This window comes from Aspergillus nomiae, assembly GCF_001204775.2.
Source record: "Aspergillus nomiae NRRL 13137 chromosome Unknown contig00572, whole genome shotgun sequence".
Lineage (NCBI taxonomy): Eukaryota > Fungi > Ascomycota > Eurotiomycetes > Eurotiales > Aspergillaceae > Aspergillus > Aspergillus nomiae.
The window spans coordinates 1-16,561 of record NW_015378627.1 but is presented as its reverse complement, the minus strand read 5'-3'; the positions used below and the strand labels follow the sequence as shown (position 1 = coordinate 16,561).

The 16,561-nt window shown below is 49.9% G+C and overlaps 6 protein-coding genes across 6 annotated transcripts; 2 read left to right on the top strand and 4 right to left on the bottom strand.

The window, feature by feature from the left end:
• Positions 1 to 115: 115 nt before the first annotated feature.
• On the top strand, positions 116 to 1,857 carry ANOM_011247 (RINT-1 family protein; the record flags this gene model as incomplete). Its single annotated transcript, XM_015556503.1, has 3 exons — positions 116 to 187; positions 245 to 1,602; positions 1,653 to 1,857. 3 exons carry the CDS (start codon positions 116 to 118, stop codon positions 1,855 to 1,857), a joined length of 1,635 nt encoding a protein of 544 aa, XP_015401534.1.
• Positions 1,858 to 2,158: 301 nt separating this feature from the next.
• Positions 2,159 to 3,964, bottom strand: ANOM_011246 (pyridoxal phosphate-dependent decarboxylase family protein; the record flags this gene model as incomplete). Its single annotated transcript, XM_015556502.1, has 2 exons — positions 2,159 to 3,826; positions 3,920 to 3,964. The coding sequence occupies 2 exons, from the start codon at positions 3,962 to 3,964 to the stop codon at positions 2,159 to 2,161; spliced, it is 1,713 nt and encodes a 570-aa protein (XP_015401535.1).
• Positions 3,965 to 4,665: 701 nt separating this feature from the next.
• Positions 4,666 to 6,783, bottom strand: nop9 (RNA-binding RNA processing protein NOP9; the record flags this gene model as incomplete). Its single annotated transcript, XM_015556501.1, has 1 exon — positions 4,666 to 6,783. The coding sequence occupies one exon, from the start codon at positions 6,781 to 6,783 to the stop codon at positions 4,666 to 4,668; it is 2,118 nt and encodes a 705-aa protein (XP_015401536.1).
• A 271-nt stretch (positions 6,784 to 7,054) lies between these two features.
• ANOM_011244 (RCC1 domain-containing protein) lies at positions 7,055 to 8,800 on the bottom strand (the record flags this gene model as incomplete). Its single annotated transcript, XM_015556500.1, has 1 exon — positions 7,055 to 8,800. The coding sequence occupies one exon, from the start codon at positions 8,798 to 8,800 to the stop codon at positions 7,055 to 7,057; it is 1,746 nt and encodes a 581-aa protein (XP_015401537.1).
• Positions 8,801 to 9,055: 255 nt separating this feature from the next.
• ANOM_011243 (Golgi transport complex subunit COG3) lies at positions 9,056 to 11,648 on the top strand (the record flags this gene model as incomplete). The annotated part of the gene is made up of 4 exons (XM_015556499.1): positions 9,056 to 9,309; positions 9,381 to 9,720; positions 9,776 to 10,801; positions 10,866 to 11,648. Coding segments are annotated over 4 exons (2,370 nt in total), but the record flags the coding sequence as incomplete, so codon positions are not given.
• Positions 11,649 to 11,925: 277 nt separating this feature from the next.
• On the bottom strand, positions 11,926 to 16,530 carry bck1 (putative MAP kinase kinase kinase (Bck1); the record flags this gene model as incomplete). Its single annotated transcript, XM_015556498.1, has 3 exons — positions 11,926 to 12,218; positions 12,289 to 14,089; positions 14,184 to 16,530. Coding segments are annotated over 3 exons (4,269 nt in total), but the record flags the coding sequence as incomplete, so codon positions are not given.
• Between the last annotated feature and the right edge of the window lie 31 nt (positions 16,531 to 16,561).

The window sequence follows — 16,561 nt, the reverse complement described above, 5'->3', positions numbered from 1 at the left end:
ATCGGTCAATACTTTTTACTTGGTATGCTAACATATCTATGCTAGTGAACTTCACGGCCGTGACACTTCGAAAGGGGAACCCGTCAAGCCTCCAATCTTACTACCGCTGGAAGTGATGGTACATCCACTGGAGCTTCGCTTCAAATACCACTTCAGCGGGGACAGGCCAACAAACCGGCTTGACAAGGTAAGGATTGTCACCTGATAGTTGTAGGGATAGATACCGTTCTAACTGAGTTTCCAGCCGGAATATTTCCTTGCTCATCTGACGGACCTCCTTAACAACTTTGGCGGGTTTTTTGCTTCGTCTTTGCAGCCTATCTTCGACGAAAAGGCACAGGCTGTCGGATCTGATCTGGAGTGGAATTTTTACAACGCCTCACATGCCTATATTACGGCTCTTTTGCCAATTCTGAGACATAAGATAGCCTCATATTTGCCTCAAATCTCAAGCCACCCGCAGTTGCTGAGTCACTTCGTCCACGAGTTGATGAATTTCGACAACGAAATCCGTGAATCGTGGAATTACCTACCAGATCCTTATACTGATGATAATTGGAAGGGCATGACGTGGGAGGTGCTAACCGAACAAGGGTGGTTTGAGCTTTGGCTTCAGGTTGAGAAAGATTTTGCCTTGGCACGGTATAAGGAAATTGTAGATGCGCCGGATAGTGGTCATATCGATTATGACGGTGTCGATCGTTCTGCGACAAAGCCTACTAAAGCTGCAATCCGTGTCAACGATCTTCTCGAGACAATAACAGAGCGTTACCAGCCTCTGTCGTCATTCAGCCAGAAGTTACGCTTTCTCATTGACATCCAGATCACGATATTTGACCAATTCCATGAACGGCTGCATTCAGCGCTGGAAGCCTACCTTGCAATGACGTCGACGATTGGCCGCACAGTGCAGGGTGCTGATGGAACTAGTGTGGAGGGTGTTGCAGGGCTAGAACGGCTCTCCAGAGTTTTCGGAAGCGCCGAATATCTTGAGAAGAAAATGGAAGACTGGAGTAACGAAGTGTTCTTCGTAGAGCTTTGGTCTGAACTTCAAGAACGAGTCCGACAGAACAAGGATGGCGGCAAGAACGTGGCTGGCTCGATGTCTGTTGCGGACGTTGCCTCGCGGACGTCTCAAGCTGTGACGAATGGTAACGATCATGGAGAGGCCTCTGAGGGAGCCTTGTTCGATGAGACAGCATCCGCATATCGCCGCCTGAGGCTCCGCTCAGAATCCATCATTACATCAACTTTGACTTCAAACATGCGCACCGCCCTTAAACCCTACTCTCGCGTTTCGACGTGGGCAACTGTTTCTGCTAGTTTGGCTTCTCCTTTGCCTCCTACTTCGGATCTTTCGCCGGCAATGCGTACTCTATCCACCGAGATCTCCTTCCTTTCTCGCACCCTGGGCGTCGCACCCTTGCGCCGTATCGTCCGCCAAGTGCTTCTCTCCATCCAAACCTACATCTGGAATAATATTCTTACGAGGAATATGTTCTCCGCTGCAGGGGCAACGCAGCTAGTAAGCGATGTTGAGCATCTCTGCAATGTCGTTGATGCGGCCCTTGGTTCGGCGGCTCAGGTTGCAGCTCAGCGAACGTGCTTAGGAAACTTAATGAGGGCCTCACCCTTCTCGGACTGAGTATCAGTGGGCCAAAGTCAGCAGAGAATGGGTCTGCATCGCAGGACAGCGATCAGCAGGGAACGTCGCCGCTGGGACTGTGGGACGTAGAGAAGAGGCTGTTCAAGGACAACGAAAGCGCAAGGGTTGTCCTTGGTGAATTGAATATCGAAACTCTCTCCGAAGCGGAGGCGAGAAGTGTTCTGGAGAAGCGAGTCGAAATCAGTAGTTAATTTTAGCGACATTGCATTAGTCAGTCATTGTGAGAACTGATATGCTTCAACTTGGCTTGCATGAGATATGTAGATATGAACGTGTACCTAATAATTTGAGCCCTGCGGCGTTAATCATTCATTGTAGTATTTACTCGAAAATATAAAAAATCTATGAAAGGGATGTTATATATGACTTTTGGGTAGCCCTGCCAACCAAATGCCCAAGATCCTGTTGAAAGAATCCTGTCCGGAGAGCTGTTTTTTTTAGCTCGTTACGTATGATCTAGTTGTTCCAGCATCGGCTTAAGAAAAGGAGAATTCAAGGGTGGTGAACAACTGGACCGTGGCCCCGTTCTCCTGGTCTGTTAAAGTTCTTTGGGGCATTCTGCACCTTCATGTTCTCAATTATACCCGGGCCAACCTCTTCAATTGCCCGCAGAAGCGCCTCGACGGTCTCCCTTGTGGTCTGCACATTAACTACGCAGCGGAAGAACTTCCCATTTCCGACGGCATCCTCATCACCGCTGGGTGGCGCAAAATCAACCATGAAGCCCTTGCTCACGATCGCATGCGTCACCTGCTCGGTGACCTTGCTGTTGGCTTTGCCGCGCTCGGCCTCATCCGAGACGATGCCACGAGGATGGAGGAATTGTCCGCCGGGAGCGTAATAAAAGCAGACCTGGAGGCATGGGGGAGGGTTCTCACTGACGAGGATGAAGTTCGGGTTCTCGGCGACGAGGGTTGCGAGATGCGCCGCAGTGTCGCAGGCAGTGTCAATCTGCTTCTCGTACCCTGCCGTCCCGTAATAAGTCCAGCCGAGGAAGAGCTTGAGGGAATCGGCGCGTCGACCGCACTGGAGCGTCAGATCTGCCAGGTCCCAGACTTCGGGCGAGTCAACGCCGAGTTCGGACTCGATGGTGCCATTACAGCCGTTAGCTTCGGGAAGCTCGGTGTCTTCATTGTGGAACAGATACCCAGCAGGAAGGGTGTTTGCACGATGGAAGCGACGCAGGTCAGCCGCAAGGAGGAACGAACAGGTCACTGGCACGCCGAGCATTTTGTGAGGGTTGATTGCGATACTGTCCGCCTTCTCTGCGCCGGCGAGCTTCTGTCGCTGGCGTTTGGAGAAGGCAAACGAGCCACCCCAGGATCCGTCAACATGGAACCACAAATTGTATTTCTTGCAGATGGCGGCGATTTCGTCGAACGGGTCGAAAGATCCCATAACGGTTGTTCCCGCTGTCGCATTGACGTAGAACGGGGTACGGTTCTCCCTCAGGGCCTTTCGGACTAGGTTCTCCAGCTCCGCTGGAATCATACGTCCTTGCTTATCGATAGGTACAGCCCAAACTGAGCTACTTCCGAGTCCTAGCATCTGCGCTGCCTTCTCAATGCTGTAATGGCCATGGGCGCTTGTGAATAGCACGAAACGGTAATCTCCGTTTCCGTCTCTTTTCGTAGCAGGGAAAAGATTGTTTCGTGCAATGACAATTGATGTCGTGTTCGAGGCAGAACCACCTTGGACCGATATACCTCCCGCTCGTGGGCCATTGAGTCCAAAAAGCGTAGCCAGCTGTTTCCCGGTGAACTTCTCAATGACCGTTAAAGCGGGCGAGACCTGGTAAACGTGGACGTTTGTGTTCAAGGCGGCCAAGATGAGCTCAGAAGCTACACCCGGGGCATTGGTGGATGCATACAGCTTGTCAAGGAAGCCCTGGTGCCAGGTATTGACGGAGTATCGCAAGACCTTCTGCAGTGCCTCGACCAGGCCATCTTGTCCCGCTCCTTGCTCTGGCAATTCCAATTGAAGAATTTTCTGAAGTTCCTCCGGTCTCTTGTGGTCCACTAATGAAGTACTCGATGGTTTGAGGTTGTTATGAGTGCCGTTGGTTCCATTGACGCCATTTTCCAATGCCTTCTGGCCTAAGGGATCTTCATCTGCAGACCGGATGAAGGGAATCAGGAGGTCTTCGACCGCACTTAGAAGCTAAGAGAATATATATTTATTAGCACTGGAAGTAGTTCCTCTCAGAAGCTTGTTGAATTATTTCCAGAACGTAGCAAGCGCATTCTGACTCACACTTCGCACTTCTTCCGCGCGGCGGGACGGGGAGGAATCAGCCATCTATGACTGGTTGTAATTCTAGAATAATATATAGTATGATATAATATAGGAAGGAAGAACCTAGATATAGGGGAAAGGGTATGTACACCAAATTTGGCAATGGTTGAAATATTCAACAAGGGCCGAGGCCATTCATAGAAATTACGATCAAAGGACCCATTCTGTCACCGGCACCGTTGCGGATCCACTGGAGAAATGGATGGCGACAGACTCGGAGACTCTGACATCATGGTTCCAGAGGCCAATGATGGTTCCAATAACAGTCCTTAGATTTGGCTTCCGAGCGAAAAGAGATTTAGAAGCATTTAGGGTCTTCTTTACGATGGTGGGGAAGACGGAATTTCTTATCGTTCCATTTGATTCATGCCCCGCACGTGCTTTAGTTCAACAGAAAGATACGCTGCCTTGCAAATCAGGCAGATGAATGTCTGGTCTAGTATAAGAACGACGATTCTATTCCCATCAATAGACGAAAAACACATTCCTGCTATGTTCTGGGGCCTTCGAAATACGGTGTTTCTTGTATCGATTATGATGTTTGTCGGCAATTGTGCCGATCATTTGCGATATTGAATTCACACTAATGCAACCTGTATAAATTGCGTGCTTTTGATATCCACATAACCAATCCCGTGACCTTTATATACATGCATGACTTTTGTTGCAGAAAGTTCGTTATACCCAAATGAACACGATCGAAACTAGGCAGATACGCCCTTCTGTGCACCTTTTTTCGCATCCTCCTCTGCCTTTGCAGCAAACTTAGCCCGTGCGAGTTCTATCCTAGACTTGGGTCTATCTCCAGAGCCATTGTTGTTATCAAAACCTTTGGCTTTCGCAGCCCATTCGCCCCGTCGTCGCTTGTAGAGATCCATCGCCCAGTTCCTCCAGACAGCACGGCCGACGAAAGAGTCCCGAAGCTCCATTTCATGCTGGGTCAACTCCTGTGCCATTCGCTCCTTGATAAAGAAAATGTCCTTGGTCGCAGGCCAGAGTGCGTCTACCACATGGGATCCGCTGCTATCGAGGGCAAGCTCCTTCAAGTGACTGGTGAAGCGTGGAGCAAACTGTCGACGGAATTGAGTGGTAGATGTCGGAGAAGTAAGGGCTTGTTGTAGGACGCGAGATGCGGTGGGATCCTTGGCGATCTTAACGAGTGATTCCGAAGATTGCGCCAACAGACTTGTATAAACGAGCCCGCTTATCGGACCAGGAGCAGTGAGCATTGTCTGTGCAAGTAGCGAACCATGGAGCTTTTCTCCTGTTGATGATTGACTGGGAGCAACATTGGCCGCCTTCTGCTCTGACTCTTCAGATTCCTCTTGGGCTGTGTTCTCTAGTCGCAGAATTTGTTCCAGTCTCCGAGCAGGGTCTGTATCGTAGGCTTCCTCTAGGGCTCGAGCGAGGGGTGCTGTGTCAACTCCACGGACTAGGCATCGCTCAATAAGCACTTTGGGAACGACCATCCTAGACCGCTCGAGAAGACTAGGAATCTGAGGAACAATCCGCTCCAAGGCTTGTTGGAGATCATCCTTTCCGAGTCTCTCCAGCACTCGAAGCACAACATACCCGGCGGTGATATTGCGGGCAAGGGAAGTTATTTGGTCGCGGAAGAAGTTCTTGTAAAGACCCTTGAATGCCTTTCCGGGCATACAACGCACAATTGTTTCGAGTAACCGAGATCCCACTGGGTCATAGAGTAATCCGCGCACAAACGTTGTGGTCTCAGAGCCCTCCTCAAAGCTCTCATCCGGAATTAGTCGTCTTGTTATAGAATTTGGATCCTTGGCACTCGATTTTCCAAAGTGCGAGAGCTCCAGAGACACTAAGACTTGAAGCACTGGATTTCCAACTGGATGAGTCGCAAGTGCTCTCAAATATGTGTCATCAAGTACGGAGACCATATCCTTCATAATCTTCTTCAAAGTAGCCTCGAACACATCCGGTACGCTTCTTTTTTGCGCAGAGGCATCCCCATCCTGTGTCTCTCCCTGGAGTAGACCCAATTTCTCTTTCTTACGGCTTGCAACAACCGAGTCGTTCGCTGAAACGTCCACAGGCTCTCCCGCAAGCACAAGAAGCAAAACTCTGATTGTATGTGACGCGAACCGTTCTGTCAGTAGGTAACCCCAGTTGCCCTCCAATTCTTCGACCACCTTGATGAACATCTCTGCCAACGACAGTTCAGGCTCGGGCTCCTCTCCTTCATCCTCGTCTATATCCATCTTATCACTTTTCGACTTCGAGACTTTCTGTGTTACACCGGGTGCAGCATTGATAAAGAGGGTCTCGCAGCAATGACTAGCAAAACGATGCTGTACAAGATTCAGGAAGTGGCCGATAAATTTGTTAAAAAGCCTGTGAATTTGGCGCATATCCGACATCGAAATCAGTTTCTCCATGAGCCGTGAGCATCCCTGACTGCATGCGATTTTCAACTCCTTTCCGTCAGCCTCTTTATAGACACTGTCTAGGAATATTCTGCGCTCATCTGCATCCTGGAATTGGTTCAATTCCAACACCTCATTGGCTCGAGAGAAATATTCCTGTTCCTCGGGATCGAGAAGACCATAGAAGGGCATATCACCGGGAGGCGCAGCACTTTGATTCTCATCGTAGTTTACATCATAGTTCTCATTGTAATTCTCGTCGAAAGGTATGTAGTCGGCTCCTTGATTGATTTCGTCCGACTCGTCCGTCGAGGGCTTCATCCGTTTCGGGAGGGAATCTTCGGGGGCTTCTTCGCGCTTCCGTTTCGCGGCATCTTTATCAGCCTTTTCAGCCGCCCGGCGACCTCTTTTTTGGTTCTCGCGAGGCATAGTGTGATCGTTGGGGGATATTAAGTGGTTAGAAGAGAGAAGTTCTTATCCGGGCCTTTTGCGCTGGAAATTTTTGGGATAAGCGGTGGTCCAAGCGCCTTCCGCGCATCAACTAAGCATGTGTTTGTCCTGTTTGCTTGAGTTACTTTTCCCTTTTTGGATAAATGTTTTCGTCGATTTCATAAGGTGATAATGTACAGTAGTCAACTAGTTAATTTGGTAATGAAGGCAGTCATAATACAACCAAGAATGCAAGAAATTGTGAGACAAATTATACAGAAGAGTAGATTGCAGAGATGTGTCTCCCGCACTCCACGCGCTGCTCCATTTTCACTGTGCGGGAGCCAATCTTTCCCTTGTGACGAGGCATGACCTGAAGCCGTGCCTCCTGCTCAGCAAGTTCTCCTTTACCTTCCGGAGGAGCGTTGATATGAGTTGGCTTGGATTGGTTGCTTCTCCTGCCCGTACCAAGTTGGAAATGCTCATTACCTCCCCAAAAGAGCACATCGAACCCAAAGTTGGTGGCATCGTTCAAAGAATTGCTAGGCGATGAATCCATATGAGCATTGTTGTCCAGTACCGCTGATACGTGCGTTGTCCCCACTGATAGATAGCGAAGATGAATAGGTGTCAATTGCTTCTTCCGTTCGTCATACTCAAACAAACCGCTCAAGGACTTGACCTTGGTGGGGGCCTCTTGCATGTGAGTCCATTTTCCATTACCAAGAGCACCCCAAATTCCTCTTCCGCATGTCCAGGTGTCAGCCGTAATGCGGTCCAAATCGCGGATAGCGGAAGGGTTTTCACCAGGACCAACGATTCGTCGTGCATCCACGGTGAAAAAGCTGTTGGCACCACCGGCTGCAATTCCCGTTACCTTGGGGAACCACATATTCCCCTTGTAAAGGTTTTTGATGGGTACAGAGGTAGGTGTGTCACTAAAAGGTAGTGCGGCGTCAAACGCCATGCCCAATTGTCCGAAGGAATTATCGCCAAACGTAAACAAGCTACCATCCTTGCTTAGAGCCAGAGAATGATAGTCTCCGGTAGCGATTTGCGTAATCTTGGTGCCCTTGAATGCCTCAATCTCATGACACATGTCGACTGGCCCTTTAGGTCGGGTTGCCCAAGTCAACCCTGGGATGCCAAGCTGTCCATGAGATGGATAGCTCTCTGTAGAAGAAGCGACAGAGAATACGCGGCCATGGTTCGTCAAGAGAAGGGCATGCTCTAATCCGCCGCGGAGCATAGTGACCTTCTCACCCAGCTTCAGGCTAGGTTGCAGCAACCGGTAACTTACTCCAGATTTTCCAGACCAGAAAGGTACCCAGGAGCTTTCTTTAAGTTTCCGGCCGGACTGTTGATCATCCTTGGCAATTGGAAGAGAGTAAACACTGCCGTCTGCTGATAATGCGAGTATTCGGTCGTTTGACATGCACAGCGAAGTCAAATTCTTTCCTGTCAAAGTCTTTGTGGGCTTGAACTCGGACTCTGAATAGCCCTTACCCCACTGAATGAGGTCACCGTTTTCTGCAATCGCTGCACCAGACTTGTCAGAAAGCTTAAGGTCTCTGAGCACCTGGCCGTCAAAATAACGAATTCTCCGAGGGCTTTTGATAACAGTCTCCTTAGAGTTGGGGTCCACAACACGATAGGAATTTGTTCCCCATACATATACGCCGGGACTTTTTAGGCTTCTTTTGTGTTGAACATACTGCGACTCCAGTTGCTCAGTGGCCTGGGAGAGAGTATGAGCCTTCTTGTCTGCTTGACTTCCGGCCGGATTCTTATCGAGTGTCGCATAGGTGTAGACGAGAAAAGCAGCGGCGCCTGTTCCCGCAAGGCCTAGAGAAGTTTTAAGCCAACGTGAAGAGGATCCAGACTGTTCCGATGCATTAGGGCCATTACTGGCATAGCCTCTTCTCCCGGGAAAGATAGCAGGCCGAGTAGTCCGAGGAAGACGACGTGAGACGGTGACAATATTTGTCACGGGCTGTCGCGCTCGAGATGTCCACATGGTGTTTTGGCGCTTCCCTCAACAAGCGCACATATCTTTTTTGATAGCTACTGTATAAAAGTATGCCTTTGGTCAGGTTTTATCAGAAGCCCTCCAATTGGTTTATTTGTTGCGTCAAGTAGCGGAAGCGGAATGCGGCGGCAGAATAGCGCCTCGAAGCGGCCACGGAGATCACAGCGACCAATTGGTTCCTCTTTGCCTAGTTCCCATATGAGTTTAAATATGGAAGTGTGTGCTCCCCTATAGAGGTATAGGCGCGATCCTGTATTTATCCCTTTACCCTTCACTTTGGACCTCACAATGCGACAAGAGAATGCGGGACGGCGATCTCGTCGGCAAACTGTCCCGTCCCGTCCGCCTCTAGAATTGACAGCCAAGGAGACCGAGGAAGCTGAGGCAGTACCAGATGGCTTGGATTCGATTGGGGACATTCATAATGAACTTGAGTTTACCCAATGGTACAATGAGTTGGAAGACAGCTTGCTCGAGAGTAGCTACGATGAGTACCAGTAAGCGCCATGCCGCGAAGCCATTGGGAGGAACTTGGGATATCCTGAAGCCTGACACGTCTTGTAATTAGAGCCTGCCTTCATGAACTTCAGATGTCGAAGTCACATCTCGATACGCTACTGTCTGATACCTCATCAACCCTCGACCTCCTATCAAACCTGTCCAAAGACTTTAAAGCAGTAGAATCGCAGACGTCCAATTTTCAGAACCAGTGCGAAGGGCTCCTCTCTGCTCAGAAACGTGACTCAGAGCTAGCTACAGATATCCAAGATAACCTCCAATACTATGACTTCCTGGATCCCGCTTCAAGGAAACTTAACGCTCCGGGAGCTGGTAATACGGTTCGCGGTCAGGACTTCTCCGACATGTTAAGGCGACTCGACGAATGCTTGGACTATATGGAAATACATGTCAGTGCCTTATGGGCGTGTTTGATTGGTGAAGTGGCTAATATGTCTCTTACAGGCCGATCAAAAAGAAGCCGGTGTATATCGTTCCAGGTATAGACTTCTGATGACACGTGCCCTCACGCTCATTCGTGGACACTTTGTTTCTGCACTGCGCGACGTATATTTGAATGTCTCAAAGAAGATAGCAGATAAACAGCTCAATGATACTACTATGTCTGCTCTGCTCTATGCGAAGTTCAGAGTTGGCGCGCCTGAGTTGAAGCAGATCGGTCTGGAGATCCAAAAGAGAGCGGTTCCCCCACTGGATCCCGATCAAGGAACGGAAGCTGAATATCAAAGTCTTCTCAATGAACTCCATGCCAATTACGCAGCTATCCGTGGGAAACTGATTGTGCCACTAGTGCGCAAGAAACTCAATGAGATTGCGCAGGCCCCAAGTACGTCGACGGATCTAGTTGCTTTCGCTCGTGGTAGTATCAGCTACATCCGCGGTGTATGTCTGGACGAATTTGACCTGTGGGGTGAATGGTTTCACGGACAGGGAGGCTTATACGACTTTCTGGAAACAATATGTGAGCCTCTTTACGACCATCTTCAACCAAGAATCATACACGAAGATAAAATAATCAAACTCTGCCAACTTTGTGCTCTTCTTCAAACCCGTTACCTTTTCGACCAGGAGGAAGAGACCGAGCCCACGGACGTCAACCAACTTGACTTCTCTACACTGATTCAACCTGTGCTGGAGGACGTCCAGACTCGGCTTGTTTTCCGCGCCCAAGCCTTCCTTCGCGACGAAATTGAACGCTACAAGCCTCGCCCCGATGACCTTGATTACCCTGCGCGCAACAAACAGGTTTCCATATCAGTTACGGATGGGCAAATTTCGGGCAGGAAAGTTACGGCTGCCGATGCTCTCACAAATCTCCCCAAGCCCGCAAAACAGCCCGATGACGGCGTAGACTCTCCGTCAGAACAAGACTCAAAGTGGGACTTCGAGTCGCAGGTCTCGCCCAGCAACTGGTACCCTACATTACGGAAAGCCATCTGGCTTTTGAGCAGGATCTACCGCCTTGTAAATGTACGGAGACCCCAACCCACCTTGTCAATTAGACATCCTGTGTATGCTGACAATCTGTTCATAGTCCACTGTGTTTGATGATTTAGCGCATCAAATCGTCCACCAAACCAACCTCTCTCTCCACTACGCAAGCTCCCTGATCGCCAGCAAATCCGTCACAGACAGCCAACTGTTTCTCATGAGCCACTTGCTCATCCTAAAACAACAGATCGTCGCCTTCGACATCGAATACGTTGCCCCTGAAGTCTCATTCGACTTCTCAGGCGTCACAAACACATTCTGGGAACTAAGAGAAAGAGGCGGTCTCTTCAACCCCCGTAACCTGATGCGCCTCGTCGGCCACGGCCTCCTGCCCCGAGTCGTAGAGAACATGCTAGACGCAAAGGTGGAGCTGGACGGACGTCTGAGAACAGTGATCAACGATTTCATCAGCGGAATCGCCACCACAATGACGGCCTCCCTCCCGGCCAAGTTCGTCGATACCCGGAACCTGCAGCGCGGAGAACTTATCTATCCCACATGTCGAAACATCGAGAAAGAAGTCCCGAATCTCCGGACGATCCTCAACGACTACCTCGACGATGTCCGTATGAAGGAAACATTAGTGGGTGCCGTTCAGGAACGCGTTATCCAGATTTACGAAGAATTCTTCGACAAGTACATGTCATCGGAGAAGAGCAAGGGGCACTTCGTGAGTACCAAGGGCAAGGGCCGCGAGGATGCCGTATGGGATGTGGACACCTTTGCAGAGTGGTGTGAGAGTATCTTCCGAGTTGGTATCTCCGATGCAAACGATGAAGCTACGAGCAGGAGCAGGAGCGGCAGCCTTGAGTCTAGGAGTCAGTAGCTGGCTTATCTTTTTGGATAGATATCAAGTTGCTGAATGTATATACAACAACCTCTATACGGGAGAGTTATCCTCTTAATACCATGTCCATATTGTCACAATGTCTAAACCTACTGTACGTTTGTTAAAGAGAAAAGGTTTCATGACCACATCGTCCATGGTGGCAGGTGTCGATATAAAGCCTGTACGATGTCTTTCGCCAGAAGATATTCTTGTTCTTTCTAGATTATGTTTCAAGTACCAAGCCAGTCATCACGAGGAGAAACCTGGATATCATAATTCAATTGCCAGACCACCACTCCATTTAGAGTGGTTGCATTATGGTTCTTGAAAGTATATACACACAACGTTGTAAAGGAATACTGAATTGGGTATGATCAGCAAAGAACAGTACAGCCGAAAAAAGATATATACGCGCTCAATGACGATGCTTCAAATAGAGATATAATCTAGAGAACATGACGGATCTTTGCGTAGAGTTCAGTGTCGAGGAAGTTGTACTTCGGATCAGGTTCGCAGAAAGGGTGACGGGTGAGCAGCGTTTCAGCAGTCGGGCGATCGAGTGAATCACTAATTGAGTTTTGTGTCAGTACATATGTCCATTCATGCAAAGGTCGGGGTCACGGTAGGAAGCACTTACATAGTAAAGCAGTCGTACATGAAAGCAAGCGCCGCTGGACTAATGTTCATGGAGACGTCCTCGGGAATCGGAGGCGCTTGACTTAGGCTTCCAAGCTTGAATATAGCACCAATGGCCTCTTCCCTGCTCCATGGCCGTCGGCCTGCGAACATTTCCAGTACTACGCATCCAAGTGACCAAATATCCACCTTGGCACTGTAGCCCTGGCCTTGAGATTGGATAACTTCTGGCGCCATCCAGAAGACTGATCCTTGCATGGAATTTGTCGAGTCATTTCCATAGATGTTGTCTGACTTCTTAGAAATGCCAAAATCAGAGATCTTACACGTCCCATCCAAGTCCAGAAGAATATTGTCTGCTTTCAAGTCACGATGTAGGATTCCCTGATTATGAAGATAGGCCAGTCCGCTCAAGGTTTGTTGTGTAAGTGATTTCACGACACTTTCTTCGAATTTACCATGTTTGCGGAGACAACTGCCGATGGAGCCACCAGAAATATACTCGAGATAGATTGAGATAGACAACTCTCCCCGCTCACATCCAAGATACTGTACTATATTGGGATGTTCAAGGTGTTGCATCGTGTCGATCTCCTGATCCATAGCGGCGACCATATCCTTCATCTTGTCCTTGTCTTGTCCAGCGATTCTAGGATTGATTTCCACCTGCTTGACAGCCAAGACTTCACCGTTATCTGCGTTCATGCCCAGATAAACTCGGCCGTATGTGCCTTTGCCAATAAGCTGACCGCGAATGATGCGGAAGGTTGGCTGTCTTTGGGGTACGCTTGTAGAAGGGGCATTGTTTTGAGGAATAGGGTCGAGTTGGCTGAGCCGACTGCCTGGTTTAGGGCTAATTTGCATAATCCTTGCTCCAAACATCTTCGTACTTTTACGCCGGAGGATATCACCTGATTTTTGATTTCCTGTAGAGGATGTGACACTCCGATTCCTGCTTGCTTGGTTGGCGCCCCTGGCAACTTCACGGATTGACTTCATCCGGGTAAGTCCACCGGAGCGGTTGACATTGCGTCGAGCAACAATATTAGCCTCTTGTGGTTTGATCGTCGGCTCACTCGAGCCTAATGTAGATTCACTAGGATTGGGAGGGGGCTGCGGCCTTTCCTTTTGGCTCAGCTCACTTTCGGCGGCAACTCTGCTCGCTGGTGACGAGGGAGGGGATGCGCCTTGTCCATCTAGATAAGGCGCATCGAGATCAATATTGGGGAAGAAGTCGTCCAGGTACTCAATGACGCCTTCTACGGGAGGTCTGCTTGCCCAGATATCGCCTCGAGCGAACGAATCCCTCCGGGTGGGCTTCTCTTCCTCAGGCGACGCGGTCATGTCGGACAACGACCCTGTTCTAGGATCTGGATCACCACTTGAGCCTGCAAAGGTTTCGCGCGTGGCACTAGGTGACCTGAAGCTCACAGACAATCCCTTTCTCAACCTATTTTCGGTGTTTACAGTGAGCGAGGGCTTTGCCGATAGCTTTTGACTAGCCGAAAAACCAATTGCGGTATCTTTCTCCTTAATCGGCGATTTGCTATTCGCCAATGGGATTGCGAAAAGGCCATCATCTGAATCATCGTCGTCTGAATCCTCCTGCGGCATTGGCGAGCGCTGGAAGGAAACGTTGGTTTCCTCGAAGTCAAACTCGGGTCCAAAAGACTTGCGAGACTGTACTGTTGGCCGTGGCTCCTCAGAAACGGCAGTCTGAGCAGGTGATTGGTTGGTGTGCGAGGTTGGAGTCTCTTGGCTGTCCTCTGCCGCAGGTGATTGTGAGGTACTTTTCGATTCGTCTAACATATATGTTAGGTATGGCCATTTCAAGGAACGCTAGCAATGGGTGAAGAGAACATGTGCGATGGTTGAGAATATGTATATCAAGCTTACCTGCGATATTGCTTTCGGATGGAGCCACAATGTCGGTATGGGCGTTCGTTCCAGCCTGTGATGTAGACAGCGAAGGCGTCGGCGTTCCTATGGCACTAGTCATCCTACCAACACTAGCCAGAACCGCTCCAAGGCCATGGGTCTGGACAGGTTGTTGAACGCGGGGGCGATCAGCATCTTTCTTCCTTAGAGAATTAACCTTGGTGAGAGTATGGGATTCATGAGGCGCAGTGGGTGGTTTGCGAAGCGGTACAAGAGGCTCTGCCTTTTTGTCTTCGTATGGAGATATACGAGGTGAATCGAAATCAATGACTCCTTCTCGTCTATAACCCGTTTCACCATAGGCATCCTTTCTCGGCTGAGGTACCGATGAGACTTTAGAGATCCGATTGGCCTTCTGTTTCCTCTCGACTTCCCGCTGGTATTCCTCACGGCGAGCTAATAGGTCTGCCTTCTCCGGGTCAAGATGCCCAACGTCCTGGCTACCATCTACCGGGGATGCCGCGAGTGAAGTCTGAGATATATCACGGGTAGGCAGTTTAACAGCAGGGGCCCTTAGCTGTTGGCGTGATGCCACTTGTGGAGAAGTGGGTTTTGCAATCCTGTTCAAAGCCTCGTCATCCAGTGGTTTACGGTGTAGTTGATGATGGTGCCCACTTGTAGGCGATGCCGTATGCTTTTCGGGGAATGAGACGCCAAGGCCCGCAACGTGCGGAGAACTGCTCGCACCTGCAGGCGTGTGTGATCCTCGTACAAAGAATTTCAAAGAACCAAACGAATCCGATTTCGTCTTCCGACAGAGAGCCAGGCTGGGGTCATTCAAGGGTTCATCATGCTCTGTCTGCCCCAGTTCAGTCAAAAATATCTGAGCGCCGGCCCAATCAGATATCCCAAGGTTCTGGAGAATAGTGGCGCGTAGCACCTCCACGGATTCCGTTTCGGTAATATCCACTAAACGATAATTCCATCCATCCATGGTCGCAAAGGCCCACTTTCTCCCTCTGTGTCCAGATTTTGCTCGTAAGGCGAGCCGCTCGTGGTCTGAAACAGACGAAGACGACGGACGTTCACCCAGTGACATGTCGCTACTGCTGAAATTCGGCTTAGTGTAAGGGAGATGTGAAGCATTCTGACGCATGTTCACAGGGCTAGTGGGAGACTCCAGAAATTGCTCCTCCGGAGATGGGTGGTTAGAATCGCCGGTCCTCGATCTCTTTTTGAAGAAATGCAAAAGGCGATTGCTATGGTCCTTTGAGTAAGATGAAGGATTGTCCCCACTCAACTGACGGTTGTAGGGGTCTTGAGGCGACGGACGAGTATTATCCTGTCGTATTGATTCGTAATATCGGCGGCCTGTGGTTGAGTCTGAACTGTTGCCACGAGAATGCTCGAATCGGACCCCCAGGTCACCCGTGGATGAGGATGCGCCCTGATGGGCGAGAGTGGCATGTTGTGTAGCCGGGCTGCCGCTCTTGGGGCTGCCCTCGTATGGTCGAGCAGGAGGGAAAAAATGGCCACAATCACTAGAAACAGAGGGGCTCTGCCTTCGGTGGTCACCAGCGATACTAGACAGAGCAACTCGTGAGATGTCTGACCGAGTCCAACTTGTGCCATCGTTCGAGATAGGCTCTGATGACAGGTGGTCATGGCTAGCAGGAATTGGCGTCGTGAAAGAACGCGTTTGCACGCTTTGCCTCTGGGTATACACAGGCTGTAGTGTTTTGAGGTTGGGACTATTTGCCACAGGACCAGCAGATAAGGGTTCATGTGCAAGCATGGGAGAAGCCTCCAGAACACCCTCAGGGCCACTGCCCGGTAGCGTCTGCGAGTCGCGTTGTTTCGGAACAGGTATCCCAGCATCATGCCCCCCATCCTCCTGGATTTGGCGAATTAGCTTGCGCATACGTTTACCCTCCTCCCGTTCGCGAGTCTGGTCCCATCCAGTCCCACTGCTTTCGCATTCTTTCGCGAGTTGAGGATACACAACGTTATGCAGTTTACCCAAGTTCGGTCGGCCATTCAGCCCATGACCTAGTTCAATAAAATCAGCTCCTTGAAGCTCGAGGGCCTTGAAAGTTTCTTGCCAGTCCTTGGAAAATCCATTCTTCGCGAGCCACAGCAAGACCCTTTCGAGCGGCCACTGAGCAGCAGCCTCGGCAGGCGACATGCCACCAGGTAAGGTGTTGCTGCTGAGGTGCCGATGACTTGATGACTTTGTAAGTTCTGTAGTTTGTCCAAGATTCGGTAATTGCTCGTGGGCACCGTCATTAGCTGCTAGAGCCGAAGGATGGTGCGAGCCGACGGTGTAGGTGGAATATTTCCATCCCGTTTGTATGCAGAATCCGGGCTAGGATATTCGTGCAATTGGCTCACTTGGG